Source organism: Plasmodium coatneyi, chromosome 4, assembly GCF_001680005.1.
Source record: "Plasmodium coatneyi strain Hackeri chromosome 4, complete sequence".
Taxonomy (NCBI): domain Eukaryota; phylum Apicomplexa; class Aconoidasida; order Haemosporida; family Plasmodiidae; genus Plasmodium; species Plasmodium coatneyi.
Genome location: NC_033559.1, coordinates 987,884 through 1,004,375, shown reverse-complemented (window position 1 = coordinate 1,004,375; position 16,492 = coordinate 987,884). Strand labels below are relative to the sequence as shown.

Sequence of the window (16,492 nt, the reverse complement as noted above, 5' to 3'; positions counted from 1 at the left end):
ACATGAATGTAGTGGATCGTATGTTGAGTAAGCTGTCCCTCTCGAGCATTGCGAAACCCCATGGTGGCCCCTCTCAGGCAGTAAAAAAAAAAAAAAAAAAATTAAAGTGGCTTTCCCTTTCTGCAGTTCACTCCTCAAGCAGGTTCCCCGCTTTGCTCGCTCGCGCGCAAGCACGTAAGTCCGCATTTATATGCAGCGGCGCATGTTTGTGCCGGCTGTCAAATCCATTTGCATGCACGTTTGTACACAAATCCCTTTGGGTTCGCTGCTTCCCCCTATAGCGTGCTGGAATTATTTTCTTCCTTTCAGCAGCCACTCCGACTTCGAGTGGGCGAAATTTTGGTGACTGACTTTTGACCCTTTAAGAAGTCGCCCTTTTTTTTTTTTTTTTTCTTTTTTTTCTTTTTTCCAATGTCAACTTCAAATTGGTGTTGTGCATATGTATGTACATAGTTTGTGTGCAAAAAAGGGGGATAATTCATTTCCAACAATTATTTTTAAGACTGCTGGCTTCTTTTTTTTCTATTTTTTTTCTTCCATTTGTATGTATGAGCAACTGTATGGGGAAAAATCCTCCCAAAAGAGGTGCGGAAGAAAAAAAAAGAAAGTGCTGACCTCTTTAAAATAGCATTTATGTACTTAAAAAAGAAGGAATAAAAAATTATTAAGATTAAAAAACTATATGAAAAAAAAGAGTTAATGAAAATATTTTGGATCTTCAATAAAAAAAAATTTCCAAGTACATCCGTGAACGGAGGAAAATTTTTTCACTTCCACTTATATTGACCACACATGAACGTAAACAATTTAATACACAAAACGAAAAAAAGAAAAAACAGAAAAAATATTTATATTACACCCTAAACCCGGAATCTGAACTTGGAACCTGTTCCTTAGGAATATCTTCCTTACGAACATCTTCCTTTGGAACAAAGTCTTCCTCCCTAAAACCCGGAATCTGAACTTTGAACCTGTTTCTTAGAAACACTTCCTTTAGGAACATTTTCCCTAGGAACATCTATGAGAGGAACATCAATCCTAAATCCGGAATCTGAACTTTGAACCTATCCCTTAGGAACAAAGTCTTCCTCCCTAAAACCCGAATCAGAACTTGGAACATGTTCCTTAGGAATATCTTACTTACGAACATCTTCCTTTGGAACAAAGTCTTCCTCCGTAAAACCCTGAATCTGAACTTTGAACCTGTTCCTTAGAAAAATTTCCTTTAGGAACATTTTCCCTAGGAACATCTATGAGAGGAACATCAATCCTAAATCCGGAATCTGAACTTTGAACCTATCCATTAGGAACAAAGTCTTCCTCCCTAAAACCCGAATCAGAACTCGGAACCTGTTCCCTAGAAAATTCCTCCTTGGGAACAAAGTTTTCCTACCTAAACCCTGAACCCGAACATTGAATCTGTTCCTTAGGAACATCAACCATAGAAACCTGTTCCTTTGGAACAAAGTCTTCTTTTATAAATTCACTTCCCATAAATTCTTGAACAAGAATGGCAAGGAAGTCCTCCTGAACCAGTTTGGTGTCCCCCTTTCGACATTCGTCTAAGACTTCTAAATGAATATCAATAATAGTGCGACGACCAACGCTCTGTTTTTTTGGGCTCTTCGTTCTTCCCGTTGGAACAGATCTTGGGTGTCTTTGTTTTTTTACTAAGGTATATTCATGTGGACCAGGATGGTCCATACCATGGTCCATAATTTGTTCCTGTAAGGTTGGAGGACCAGATACTTCATAAGTTCTTCCGTAACGTTTTCTTCTTTTACGGAGAAAAAAATACTACAAAAAAAAAAAAAAAAAAAGGGAAAAAAATGTTTCTTTAATTGGGGTGTGAAATGTTTGTTCACGCAACACTAATTACTACTACACACACTAAAATGCGAAATCCTACAAACATCCATAAGTGTGAAATCCTACACATACACCATCCCTAAAATGCGAAATCCTACGCACACATCCTAAATGCGAAATTCTACAAACACCATAAAATACTAAATCCAACACACACCTTAAGTGCGAAATCCTACACCATCCCTAAAATGCGAAATCCTACACACACGCCTCAATGCGGAATCCTACATACACCCTAAAATGCGAAATCCAACATCCACTATGCAATCATTCACTATTTCCTTTTTTCTCTTTTTCTCTTTTTCTTTCTTTCTTTTTTTTTTTTTTTTCCTTAAAAAAAAGAACCTTCTTTTTATTCTTCCTTTTTTTTTTTTTTTCTTTTTTTCTTTCTCTTTTTTCTTTTTCTTTGTATGCACATCTTAGATGTATAATCCTCCCTAAAACACATGAACACCACGCCACATTGTTGTTCTTACACCCGTAATTCCATATTCTCCATATCCTAACCCCTAATTCTTCATACCCTGAAACTTCAGTTCTTATACCCTAAACCTTAGTTCCCGTACCGCGAACCACTATTTCTATACCCCGAACGTAAACCCTGAACTTCATATCCCATACCCTGGACTACTTCTAAGCGCGGAATCCCGCACACCCTAAAATGCGAAATCCTACACATTCCCCACTGATTCATTCATTCTTTTTTTTTTTTTTTTTTTTTATTCATTTTATTCTTTCTTTATTTCTTCTTTTATTTTGTTTTGTCTTTCCTTTTCTTACCTTCCAGAATAAATAGGTAATAGCAGACATACCAAGGAACACAGGAATGGTAGGAAGGTATGGGGTAAGGAGATCAGGAAGGTTGTCAATCTTATTACTGAGTGGAAGGGTGGAAGGGGTGTTCTTAGCCTTATTCGTTTTTAATTCTGGAACTTTTGAACCTCCCTTTTGTCCAACTTCTCCTTGTGCAGTTATTGCTGTTGTTCGTGATGGTGGATCCTCAGGGCCAGCTGGTGCTGTAGGGGGACCAATACCCTTAGCAGTATCCACATTACTGGGTTTACCTGTCTCCTTACTTTTATCAGTTTGCTTCGTACTTTCACTTCCATCGATTTGAGTAACACCCTTCTGATCACCAGCAGGGGCAGCTGGACCCTGAACAGGGGGACTATCCCCTTGACCTGGGACACCACCACCACTGGTGTGACTACTACCTTGACTACCGGGGACCATAGCAGTACCTTGGCCCTTATCATCTTGTGTGGCAATATCTGCTCCTGAACCTGAAGGGTACATAGAAAAAAAGCGGAATGTACGTTTTAGTATAATCAGAAGTAATAACACCGAAGATACTGTGTGCACCCTCCTATGCAATTGTTCATATTACTACTATGAACCTTACCTGTTGTACTTTCTGGTACAGTTGGACTTGCGGAACCTGAACCTGAAGATTTGGAATTGTGATCTGTATCTGCATGGTATATTGGAGTGAATTCAGGAGTAACTGCAGTAGACACGAGGTTTGTTCTTCCACTGCCCCCTGTAATAAGTCCAAGGGGGTCTACTTCGTTACTAGGTTTACTCCCCGGAGGTGGGGGAGGTACATAACTATCATCCTGATCAAGGAGTGTAAGGAGTTCATCTTCCCCTGCCACCTTACCTTTCTTAACATTCTCCTTCTTTGGCACTGGTTTAGTAATCTCTGTACCAGACTCACTTCTAGGAGTCCCAACAGTACTTTCAGTAGTACTGTCCCCAGAAGTATTGTCCTCAGAAGTGTCGGCTACTGTATTACTCACTTCGGGGTCCTCCTTACTCTGTTTACATAAAGTAGTTATAGTAGACAGAGTTGTTTGTATTTGGTCATTCTGCTTGAGCATTGTCTTTAACCCATTCCGTATTTCTCTCCCACCAATTCTAATATCCGCACAAGTGTCCCAATGACATTGATTACATGGACCCTGCGTGCATGCACCAGACTCATGGAGATTTCCATTGGCAGTAAAGGTCTTTTGTACGGCATCCTTCACGGTATCCCCTGCGGTAAAGCACTTTTCCTGGAGAAGTTCTCCATATACATTTAACATCATGCAGAACATAGTTTGTTCAAATATTTTGTCATTTTCCTTGTGCTCAAGATTATTATTATTAATAATATTCCCCTGCAGGCTGTCTATATGCTTTAAACCCTTAACAATATAATTACATGCTGCTTTGTTCGCTTCCTTCTTTGTTCCATTAGTCACTGCAATGTTATTGCATGAATCATCATTCTTTGTGCTTCCACTGGCTATAGCATTAGACAGTTCAGTCAATACTTTCCCCATGTCCCCATCATTCCAAATGTTATCCTGCACATACAGTGGAAAAAAGGAGGGAAGGAACATGTAAATATAAATAGTATGTATGTGAAGACTTTTCTGCTCCTTCCTGCGAAAAAAAATATATATATATGTTCGCCCATTGTAATTCTGTAAAACTAGATAGTAATGTTCAATACGAATTCTTACAAACCTCCCAAATCTTGCCTGTGCCCCCTTTTCTCTTCGCATCGCGCTCTTTCCTTTTGTCCCTGGTCCTTTGTGTTGTTACACATTGGGCACGATCACATAAGTTCTTATTTATATTATTTAGAGTATTTAGAGTTTGTTGTATTGGGGCATCGTTCTTTTGAAGCATTTGATTCAACTCTTTCTTCACTTCTGCTTCACCCACTGTACAATTCATAAGGTCTTTAATCCACTCACACTTAATACAATTACCCTGCCCCCCCTTACACGATTTCGTAAGTTGCTCATTCCCTTTCTCAAATGATTGTTTTATTGTATCTTCCCCGATCTTACAGGGTAATTTAACCTCCTGTATCAATTTATTTGCATAAGCGTTTAAAACTAAGCATAACATAGCTTGCTTCAACTCCCTGTTGTCTTTCTTATGTGCTCCGCCTACATCATCCTCTTGAAGTTTATATATGTGCTCTAATCCTGAAGTAATGTATTTACATGTTTTTTTCTCTGAGGCAGTGACTCTTCTACTATTTTCGTCTGAATTAGTACAGTAACTTGGAATATTATTACTAACCTGAGATATTTTAGTAAACATGTTTGTGGCCTCATTGTTAATGTCATTCTTCATGTTATCCTGTTCATAGAAAGAGGAAAAAGAGAAGGAAAAGAAACAAATGTATGCTATGTAATTATGTCCATCTCCCCCCTCATAATTATTATATGTCCACCATCTATAATTATGTGAATCCTATATGTGTGCGTCTATTTTCTTTCCCCGGTATTCGTTTTGTACAAAAATGCAATATTCACAAAACTGTCCCCTTATTCTAATGAAGACAATATATATTGTGTTCCCTCCCTTTTTTTATTTTCTAATGAAGACAATATTGTCTTCACTTAATTCGAATGAACAACACTTTCCTCTTTTTGCAATGAGGACAATATATATATTGTGTGTTCACTTACCCAGGTTGGATCTAATCCATTCCTACTGTTTGTGAACCATTTCTTTGTTACGCATTTTACGCGGGTACATAGGTCCTTCTTATCCTTACAGTCATTACTTGAGGATGATTGAATTGGTGGTGGTGGAGGAGGAAGGGGTTTATTCTGTTCTTCTATTATTTCTTGTATTTTCTCTAATTCATCTTTCTTCTTTTCTTTTATTTCTTTCGCATTCTCAAAATATTGTTCTCCATTTGTGCTCAAAATTTCGCTCCTCTTATAATTGTTTCCGCTTTTACCCACACGAACACTATACTTCTTTTCCTTATTCCCACACCAACCAGTCTTAGCCATATGACCAAACTTCCCCTTCTGTGTACCCTCTTTCATCCATTCTTGAATTTTAGGTAACATGTCCACCTCACATCTATACATGTCCTTAATTGACCTATACGTGCACTCGGTCGCTTTTTCTTCTTGCCCAAATTGTTTTTCCATTTCTTCCACTGTTTTAAAAATATGTTTAACAGCTTTCACTGGCACACAATCTTCATCAATTCCTAGTAACCATATATTCAGGAGGTCACACATCCTTACGCATGCTTTCTTCTTTCCATTAACTTTAGCTTCATTCTCACATTTGTACTTATTTTTCCTTATAAGCAACAGGTTCTTTACGAGTGTCTGACAGAATTCCTTATATTCTCCCATATTTATTCCATCCCCAATATCCTCTTCCTCACACCACGCGGATGAATTCTGCATTTCATGAAAATTATACTGAGCATCATTATTCACTACAATATTGTTAAATTGGGTGATGGTTTCTTCCCATTGCTCTAAACAATTTAATACAAAATTAATGCAAAACACTTATGTTCATGCTTACCATATATTCTACCTCATATATTTCTAACACAACATATTATCATGCACTACTCATACTTATTCTACATAAAATGGAACAGCTCATAGGATACAGCATACCTTTTTCTTCTTCGAGAATTTCTTTCACCGTGCACTCTTCCGTATGGAAGGTAGAGGATGGAGGCTTCGGTGGTACTAGTGTGTCAGCACTGGATGCTTTTAATTCTTGTTCAACCTGCTCTATTTCTTCCTTAAACTCCTTAACATCCTTCTGTATTTCTCCTGCTTTCTTTTCAATTTCTACTTCATTATTATTTTGTACGCCTTGGCTCTCCATGAGTTCTTTAATTTTTTCCTTATTCTTTCTATTGCATTCTTCCCTGCTCGTTCCACAATCATTCCTTTCACTTATTTTTTTCATGTCTTCCAGAATTCCTTGTGCGTCAATCCATTGGAATATTGCATTAATTTCTTCCATACTTTGTGCATTTAATGCTTGCCTGGCACTCCTCCATTTACACTCTCTATCTCCGTCCTGTTTAAACTCATTAATCCAACTTCCTACTGCTGTACTTATATAATAATTCTCCAAAACTATTGAACATACTCTTTTTTCATAATAATATAACCATAAGTGCAGAATATCGCATTTTGCATCTGGCATCATTTCCCTCCAATCTCTTTTCCAACTGCCCGCATCTATATTACGCCATGTTGCAATCATTGTATTCCTTGCAAGAGCTTCACATAAATCTTTATCCATGCATCCACTGTACATTCCGTCCTTATCATCCCACGACTCGCACAATGGATATAATACTTCATATTCGTCCTTTCTTTCATGTTCTATTTCTTTCTTTGAGAATACTTTGAATAGTTCTATGATTTCCTCCTTCTTTGCACTCTGTGAATTGAATGAATATTCATACATTTATTTATACTTAATGCACTTTCATTTCTTATTTTTCCACTTCTACTTGTATTTTAATTCCCAATACAAAGCACATTTTACATCTACTTCACACATATAAACCCTATGACACACTTACACCCCAGCCTTTGATTATGTCATCCACACTCCTTACGTCTCCTTTCTTCAATGGAGCCATTTTTCACACTTCTTTCTATATTTTCCTTATATATATGCAGAATCTTTCACATGGAGGCTCCCATTTTATACTCCTTATATTATGACAACATAGATACTTCATTCTTTACAATTGTTTTATATTTTCCTTCCATCACATATTCATATTTTCCCTTCTTTCCTTTTTATTTTTGTAATTTCCTTAGGACTTTTCAAGGAAGCAAAAATAAAAAGTGGAAAAAAAAGGAATCCCATTATAACCATCCTTTTTCATCCATATATGTATACTATGTGCATAATATACTTGCCACCCTTGCTTTTAACCATGCGTTTTTTTTTTTTCTTTCCTTTAAAAACCTTTTTTCATTTTTGTTTAAACCTTTTTGTTTTTTCTTTTCTTTGCTTAATTTTATATTTCTCTTAAACATTTTTCTTTTTTTTCGATTTTCCTCTTTTGTTCTTTAACCTATTTGTTCCTAAAGAAAAGCAACCTTTTCTTCCCCTTCTTTACATACACTGTATTCTACTTAAAAAAAGAAAGGAGAGAGAAATATACGCACCTTCCTTCCTTTCTCCTTCCTAAAAAAAAAAAAACAAAAACAGAAAAATTCTGCGCATGCAACCTTCCTTATTCTCCACTTTTCCTTACATACACTACATTCTTACTTCTGAAAAAAAGAAAAAGAAAGAAGAGAGAAGAAGAAAGGGAGGAATTTCCTACCTTCCTTCTTTTCCCACATTTTTTTTTATTTCCTCGTTCTCTTTTAAAAAAAAGAGAGGAGAGGAATTATCCACCTTTCTTTCTTTTCTTTTCCTTTTTCTTTTTTCTACTTTTCTCTAAAAAGAAAAAAAAAAAAGCATCCTTTCCTTTTATTCATTCCTTACATTCATCGAAACAAGAGAAGAAGAGAAGAAGGAACCTACCCCACCCTTTCCTTACATACACTGCATTACTATTAAAAATAAGAGAGGGAGAAGAAGTGAGGGAAGAAATATTCCCTTCCCGTTCCTTCCCTCCCTCTTTTTTCTTATACATTCTATCTATATGCACTTCTTAAAATTTTCTAAAAAAGTAAAAAAAAAAAAAAGGAACCTTCATTCCTATGAACTTTTTACATTTTTTAATAAAAAAAAAAGACGAATCTACCCCAACATTGTACATTCTCCTTTTCTTTCCTTCTTATAAAAGTTCACCATTCATTGGATTAAAAAAAAAGAGAGGAAAACAAACTTTCTTCCTTTTCATATACCTTTTACATATGTACCCTTTTTTTTTTTTGCATTGTTCTAAAAACAAGGAAAGGAGGGAAATACCCACTTTCCTTCCTTCTTTTTTTTTCCTCAATTCCCTTTTTTTCTTTTCCTTAAGCTTTTTTTTCTTTTTTTTCTTAACTTCCTTCCCTTTTACTTCTTCTAAAGTAAAAAAGGAAAGGAGAGAGTAATTTTCCCTCGTCCCTTCCCCTTCCTTTCCTTATATGCATTACATTCTTTTTTAAAAGAAAAAGAGGAACAAGAGAGGGGAATTCCGCTTTTTCATTCTTTTCTTTTTATATAAACTGCATTCTTCTAAGAAAAAAGAAGAGAACTCTCCCATACACATTCTTTCCCTCAAAGAGAATGAAATAGGAGCAATCTTTTCATTCCTTCCTCCATAAAGTTCATTCTCTTAAAAGGAAGGGGAAGATGATAAAGACAAGAAGAGAAGAGTAAAGAAAAGCCTACCTTTTTTCGTTCTTCTCTCCAATTTTTTTTTTTTATTTTTTCGTCTTTCGTCTGAAAAAAAAAGAGGGGGGAATTACCCGCCTCTTCTTTGTTTGTTCCTTCTGCGATTTATTTGCACTTTATTAAAACAAATTAAAAAGAAAAGGAATAACCTCCTTTCCTATGCGTTCTTTGCATTTTTAAAGAAAAAAAGCACCACTCTGTGTGCAGGAAAAATAATCATAGGGAAGCTTAATTAATTAGCATATGATTGAAGGACGTTCTTAAATAAAAAAAAAAAAAAGGTAGTCCACATTCGATGTGCCATTCTGTGCATGCCTTTTCGCGTGACAGATGTCAAAGACAATCCAAAACATAGTGGGTTTTTCCAATTTCCACCAAATGATGGTGGTGGTGAGTGAATTACAGGAAGGGGAGGATGTCTTCCCTTAGTAATCACCGCTTCTGCTCACACGTTTACCTATAATGGTAAAGCTCTCCTTCTTAATTTGCTAAAGAGAAAAAAAAATAGAAATAAAAAAAATAAAAAAATATTTCCATTGCCTCTACCGATGGACCAAACTGGACTTATCACAGCGAAATAGTACAATTATGCCCATAGAAGAGAGGTGTTAACGGATGCTTCTTCACATCTGCCCATCAAGTGGGACACATATGCACCAGAGGTGTCAAACTGGGACTAGTTCACTGTTTCTCCTTCCCTTTGCTTGTAATTACCTCATCAAAGGCATCCTTCTTCCTTGGAGGGCAATGCAGCTTGGTCTGCACGAAACATCAAGGAAAGGTGCGTGGTAGAAACATACAATGGAACGCCAACATAGGGGACAGAAATTTTTCACTTTGAGGGGTCAACTCACCTGTGCGCGGATGGCCACCGCTTTTCTAGGCGTCTCCCTATTGAAACTCCTAATGACATCCCTCGTGATACTCCGACTGGTATACTCAGTTACTTCCTTAATGGCGTCTTTCATAGCACCCTTATGATCCTGCACCCTTGGCTGCTTTGCATTTGTGCCTCGATCTCCCTTGGCGCATTCCTTCTTTTCTGATATATGCTCCATCACCTTGTCATGCTCTCTCACAATCTTGTCATCGAAGGTGCCTACTTGCTTGAGCATGTTCCTGATGCTTGGGAAGTGTTCCTTTATCTTTCTGTTCCCATTTAGGTAGAGAATCCTCAACGTGTCTATATCCCTTAATGAGATGAACTCGTCTACATTGTCGATTCGGTTAACGCGGAGGTCCAGTAATTCCACGTTTTGCAGCGTGCGCAGTGGAGCCAGATTCCTGCAAAGTGATGAGGCGACAGGGCGCTGTGCAACGGGCGTGTAGTGCGGTCTGGCATCGGAGGTTGGTCCTCTCTCTGCGGATGAGCCCATCGCCCAATCGCCCCATGGTCGCCTAACCTGATCAAGTTGTTGGACAGATTCAGCCGCTGCACATGGGGGGGAAATGAATCAGGGCACATCTTCGACACTTTGTTGTTGGACAAATTTAAGTCGAGGAGATTCCCCAAGTGGGACAGGCTCTTCACTGAGTGGATGTTATTTCCTTCCAAGTTGAGGCTCCTCAAGTTTTTCAAATTGGTGCACTTGCTGAGGAAGTCCGTTCTGCACAGCATGCAGGAGCTAATGTCCAGTTCCTGCATTGAGTTGGGGGGGAGAGGGTGAAGAAAAGAAGGGACACCCCGTCGTTACGAGTGTAGCTAGCAGGGTGGGAGTACCTCCATGTGGACAGCACCCCATATGCCTACTACTTTGCCTGCGCACTACTCTATCTGAGCATTGATGCACAACCCCTACCTCCAGTGACATAAAAGAGTTCAATACGTTCCTTTCGTCCGGTCCCGTGAAAGACTCATCGCTGATATGTTTGTTGTTGTTTAGGAGGAGGACCTGCAGGGGGGAACATATGAAGGAAAACTATGAAGAAAAATGGCGTGGGAAATTGCCTAAGCGGCGCAGGTTGGCAGAAGCAGCAAAGATGCTTTTCCCACCTTGAGGCCGTCAAGCGGGCCCACGTTGGCGATGCTGCTGAGGAAGTTGTTAGACAAGTCCAGGCGCTCTAAGTTGGCAAAGTTCTCATTGCTGATGCGAAACATGATGCTTCGAATCTTCAGGTTTTTAATTTCGAGATTTCTCAATGATGTGTAGGGAGGAAATAAGTTGTACAGATCATGAAAAACATTAAGGGTGTATATTTTTTTAAAAAATGAATCTACATGATCTCCTCTCTCTATATAGGTGTCATTTAAGATGATCAAATTTCTGAATGTGTGGATGAGGTAGAGTTCTAAATTGGGGAAGTTTATTTTGTTCTTGTAAATGTTGATGGACCTTAGAGACTTTTTTTTTTTCATCAAAACCAAGTGGGTAATGTCTTCTATGAAGTTGTCGTGTATGTTTAGTTCAACCAGATGTGCATTCTGCATTAATGGGATGGTCTCCAATTTGTTGTGTGCACATCTTAGTACCTTTAACCTTTTCAGACAGTTCACCATGTCGATATTTACAAGATGGTTTTTATCCAAAATGAGAATTTCAATGTTTAAGTGGCTTTTTAAAAAGTTGATGTTTCTTAATCTGTTGTTTCTCAAGTTGAGCTTATGTAAGCTCGTAGGTAGTTTCAGGTTCTCCACACTGTCCATTCCGTTGTTGGCCAAATTTAACTCTTTTAAGTTTGGCAAAACGGAGAAGTCGGAGATGGGAAGAGGGGTGTACAGGTCTGACATGTTCAATAGTTCCACTTTATTCAGGTAGTCGCTGCACTTGGGTTCCTTGGAAATGATGGCGTGTCTGTCGCTGCTAGGGCCTGCAGACGGGACAAAGGGAAGGGGATGGCAGAATCAGAGGATCGTCCTTTCGGCGGAGGAACTCCCAGTGTGGTAAACCGTGAAAGTCCACCAACACATCCCACTGACACGCTGCGCGAATTCGCCACCTCCCCTGGATATCTTACCGTCGCCCCATGGACTCCCAACTGAAGAGTGCTCTTCCAAATCGAACTCCCCACTGGAAGTGATGCGCACCCCGTTGAGCCATACGATGCGAGGGAAAATCCGGTGGACACACGTCTGGTGTGAGGGCTTCACATAAAGGGAGTTGCCAACAAGCGATAGCGACTCCACCTCCTTATGGTTCCGACTGAACATTACAATTTCGACATAATCACAAATACAGTTAAAAGATACATCAAAGTGCATTAACTTTTTGAATTTGCTGCATATCGGGGCAAGGGTGGTGATACAGTTAAAGGAAAGGTCGAGGTGCAGTAAAGAATCAATGTCGTCTTCCCCACAATGGAAAAGCAAACTTAAGTCGCTGATGTTGTTATTAACTAGACATAACTTTTTCAAATTTTTAAAAATGTCCCGTATGATTCGCAAGTTCAATTTGTGCACGTGGAAGCTGCTAAGGTGTAGGGCTTCCATTTCGGCGTGCGCTTTACTGTCACCCCCGTCCTGTGTAGCTGCTGCGGAGGTAGTGTCCTCAGTGGGGGAAGCCCCACCTGCAGATGACTCCCTAAAGAGGCGAACAAGGTCCAACCTCTTCTTCTCCAATATATGAATATGCTCAGGTGAAGTCACTTCCAACTTGTCCTGGAAATGTTTGACACCCAAGGGAAGAAGGTACTTCAAGTTACATCTAGCCAAAAGGATCGACACACACTTCTTGATCTCACAAATTATTTTACTCAACTTGATAAAATATTTCGTGATATAAAAAAAGTTAATCAATTTGAAAGTTAAAAGGAATTCGTAAAAATCTTTTTTAAGTTTCTTTTTTGCATGTGATCCATTTGGAGTATCCACAGTATCTTGTATTTTTACACAATTGAGAAAGTCCATGTCGAAGTTTTTTTCTTTTTCTTTCCCTTTTTTTTCCGCACCTACTCCTATGAGGGAATTTCCCTTGCTCACCACTGCGCTGCTATTCAGCGCTCCGCCGCTACTAACTAGACTGACGTTGACTATATATTTCAAGTTGGTGTGTTTTGGCTGAGTGTAGTATATTTTAAATTTAGACTGCTCGTTTTTTTCATTGTCTTTCCGACCTCCGGACGAGCTGTAGGCCGTCACTTCTTTGTGCTCGTTCGGGAAGAAGTAACTCTCCACGACGTATATGCGAACTGGGGGGAAGTCAAACTTTCTGCTTCGCACAATTTTCTTCTTCAGGTTCACCTCCGTTGTCTGGGCGCACGCGGTGGGAGAAACATCCACGGTTGGCATGCTTGCCGGAGTTGCTTCCCCCTTGCTTCTAAGGTAAATCGGGTGCACCAGGTCGTCCTGATCCTCTGCCAAGAACATCCTGCGAGTTGGGGCGGAGTGCGGTCATGTACAGCGTCTACACGGGGCAACCGGTTTGCAGCAAAACGACCAAGGCGCACCCCCCCACACAAACTTACCTTATGGCCGTCTTCAACACGTGGCTCAAGCTGAGGCACGAGCAGACGAAGTTTTTCTCGAAGAACTTCCTCCTCTCCGGGTCTTCCACCACAAGTTCTTTCTCGTCAAAATCGAAGTGGTCGTTAATTTTGCAGCTGAGGTTGGGTGGTTAGCGGTGTGTGCAGTGGGGAAAGGGGTGCATAGGGGAGCACTAATGGCGCGTTCCGTGTTCTACTCATATATGCTTCCCTCTATCCTGTCCCCCCTTTATATTATTACTAATTGTACGGATGCAGGAAGAGCAAATTTTTTTCATAAACCACGCTGTTCAGGTGGTCCTCACTGCGGAAGGGGAAAAAAAAAAAGAAAAGAACGAATGGGGGGGAAGAGAGGAGTCGGAAGTGTGCACCATCTGAGAGGCACTTGTCAGTTCCCAGTAGTTCACGTCACGTGAACTTACATTAACACGTCCAGGCAACCATGGTTGAGCTTCTTCACCTTTATGATGCTTTCAATTTTTATGTCCTCCACAAAGTAGCGCTTTAGCGACTCTGCGCTGAAGTTTCGCTTCAGTAAATCCTCGACTTGGGTGTACCTGCACAGGGGAGACTCCAATACGATGTCTTTTTATCCCGTATCCACACGAATCATGCTTTCCCCTCCCGCACAGTCGAACCAACAACTGAAGAGATGCACAGTTTGATCTCTGCACAGAGGCCAGACAAGTTGCTCTTCCCGAATGCTCACTCTGCTTGCTGCTTCGTCACGACTTGGAAGAAAATATTGAAATAGGAATTCATCGACGTGGAGACATATCTTATTTGCAGGTCCCGCTCCTCCTTCAGTCTCCTCAGGATGTAGTTAAATCTGCCGCGGGGGGGAAGGAGGAAGCTCTCATTAGGAGGGTTCCCATTTGGGGGAGTTCCAAAGCGCGATGTTGCTCCCACACATGATACACTTCACCTTCTTGACGGTCCCACCTGGAGGTGTACGCGCTCAGTAGAAAGGATACCTCCCGTTTTATCTCTTCCATTCGCTCGTGTTCCCCCTCGGTATTCTTTTCAGGAAAAAAAAAAAAAAAAGGGAGAAGTTATTCACAGGTGCCCATTTGAAACATAAAATTTTGCGTGAACCGTTCAGGCAGTTTTGTCCAAATTGTGCACATATAAAATAGGGACATAAAAAAGACCCACAACAATGTACGTCTAAAATTAATAGTAGTCAATTACAGCATCCATTGGAGATCCCTCCAGGTTGAGATAAAGATGAATTGGCCATAGAACTTCATTCAAGTAAAATAAATTTTTGTTGTTTATGAACAGGAGGTGGTGTTTTTCCTTTATGTATTTTTCTTCGATAAAATTTATTTTGAAGTCGGAGATGCTTCTGAGTGTCTCCATGTCCCGCGCGGTTAGCTTCCTGTCCTGGCTGCTCACCACTTGGTGGTCTAATATCTGGTAGCAAGGCAGGTGGGGAGGTGGTGAAGTTTGGCAGTAGGAGCACACCGAAGAGCAATCTTATCGAATGCAATGTCCATGTCCGTATACCCCATCACAACGGAAGTACAACCACGTGCAGGGCCCCGGCGCCATTTCTTCCCTACCAGTAAATTTGGAAAATTAGTGCAGAAGTAGTGCTTGTAGAGTAGGCTCTCCACTAGAGTGCTGCTTCCTGTAGGGGGGCGGAACGTAGAGTGGAGTGCAACGTGGATTGTGAGTCCTGTATTGTACAGGGCAGATGCTGTTATCACACAATCACCATATTACGATCTGTGTATCCGCGTGCACCATTACTGTAGTAGATCGAACTGAGGTACAGCTCCTTAATGTTCGGCAGTAAGCGGAGCGCCTGGACGTCTTCAAAACGTTCGAGCCTTCCAAGGTGGTGGTGGTGGTTGGCAAATTAGCGGAGAGTTCTCAGCGAATGGGTAGCGAACGGATCGGTGTAATTGCGGAACTGGGGGGGGCCAGTGGAAGCCGCCCCTCTGATCAAGGCAGGAGAGGCAAACCTGTTCCCGCTGACATTTAGGTGCTCCAATTTTGCATTATTCCGCAGCGGATCCAGGGTTCGAATCCGATTGTTGGCTAAATTGATGTGCACAAAAGAAGTGGTACACCAGAAGAAGTCGATACTTTCCAGTGCGTTGTCGCTCAGGTCGATGTAGTACAACTGTTTGTTTTCTCCCAGGTCGATGCCACTCTCCGTCAGTTCATTGCTGAAGAGGTTCAGTTTCTCCAGTTTCTTCAGCTTCCCGAGCCCTGCGGTGAAAACGGGGCGGTGAAAGAGGAACTGTGAAGGGGGAACGGCAAATACGAAGCGGAACAGGGAAAGGTGCATCTCCCCATTTGCCGCTTCGTCTGCGCGCCCAACGGATGATCAAACATAATTTTCTCTCAGTTCACCCGCTTATGGAGTAACCGCGTTAGATACAAGCAAAAAGTGCAATCGGGACAAAAGGGGCACCTTCTTTGTCATGTCGTCTCCCTTCTTTACCTAGGACGCTCCTGATCTTATTGATTTGCAGAAATAAGACCCTCAGATTTGTGCACTCCAGCAAGGGTGTCACATCAGAGATGTTATTTTTTATCAAGTACAACTCCTTTATGTTAACAAAGTACTGGATTATTTTCAAATTGATGGATTTCTCCATACAAATTTCCAGCGCGTCTATCTCCTCGTTTGTCTTGAACTCCACATTGTTCGAGCATTTTATCAGCTTTAAGTATTCCCTGTGGGGTAGAGTGGATCGATGGAGAAGCTGTCCACTGTTGTCACTACATCCTGTGGCTAATAGGTGTGCACAAGTTTGCTCTATTTTTTTTTTTTTTCTTTTTTCGTGCGTATCGCGGTATTGTGTACTCCTCCTCTTCCTTTGGGGTATCCATCATGTAGGATCAACTTTTTCGGGTGGTAGCGCAAAAGGGAAGCGGAACAGTGTTAGATGCACGGTGATCAGGAGGATGTGCGTGCTTGCAGAAGGGTTATGATATTACTACGACTACTGCTGCTACTACTACAGATTCGCAGCTGCGCTTGTGGACTACTTTTATTTTATTTTTTTTTTTTTTTCCACCCTTCCAGATAAACTTTTCTGGCGGTATTTTTTATTTT

At 40.4% G+C, this 16,492-nt stretch overlaps 2 protein-coding genes across 2 annotated transcripts; both read right to left on the bottom strand.

The window, feature by feature from the left end:
* Positions 1-1,389: 1,389 nt before the first annotated feature.
* On the bottom strand, positions 1,390-7,119 carry PCOAH_00008130 (SICA antigen; the record flags this gene model as incomplete). Its single annotated transcript, XM_020057623.1, has 6 exons — positions 1,390-1,725; positions 2,650-3,152; positions 3,272-4,220; positions 4,384-5,124; positions 5,343-6,160; positions 6,309-7,119. 6 exons carry the CDS (start codon positions 7,117-7,119, stop codon positions 1,390-1,392), a joined length of 4,158 nt encoding a protein of 1,385 aa, XP_019913203.1.
* A 2,306-nt stretch (positions 7,120-9,425) lies between these two features.
* Positions 9,426-16,266, bottom strand: PCOAH_00008120 (Uncharacterized protein; the record flags this gene model as incomplete). The annotated part of the gene is made up of 18 exons (XM_020057622.1): positions 9,426-9,488; positions 9,715-9,759; positions 9,855-10,284; positions 10,404-10,639; positions 10,800-10,892; positions 10,994-11,808; positions 11,956-13,304; positions 13,402-13,536; positions 13,661-13,723; positions 13,842-13,976; positions 14,129-14,248; positions 14,362-14,438; positions 14,611-14,835; positions 14,985-15,052; positions 15,175-15,254; positions 15,390-15,639; positions 15,875-16,110; positions 16,241-16,266. The coding sequence occupies 18 exons, from the start codon at positions 16,264-16,266 to the stop codon at positions 9,426-9,428; spliced, it is 4,446 nt and encodes a 1,481-aa protein (XP_019913306.1).
* Positions 16,267-16,492: the final 226 nt, after the last annotated feature.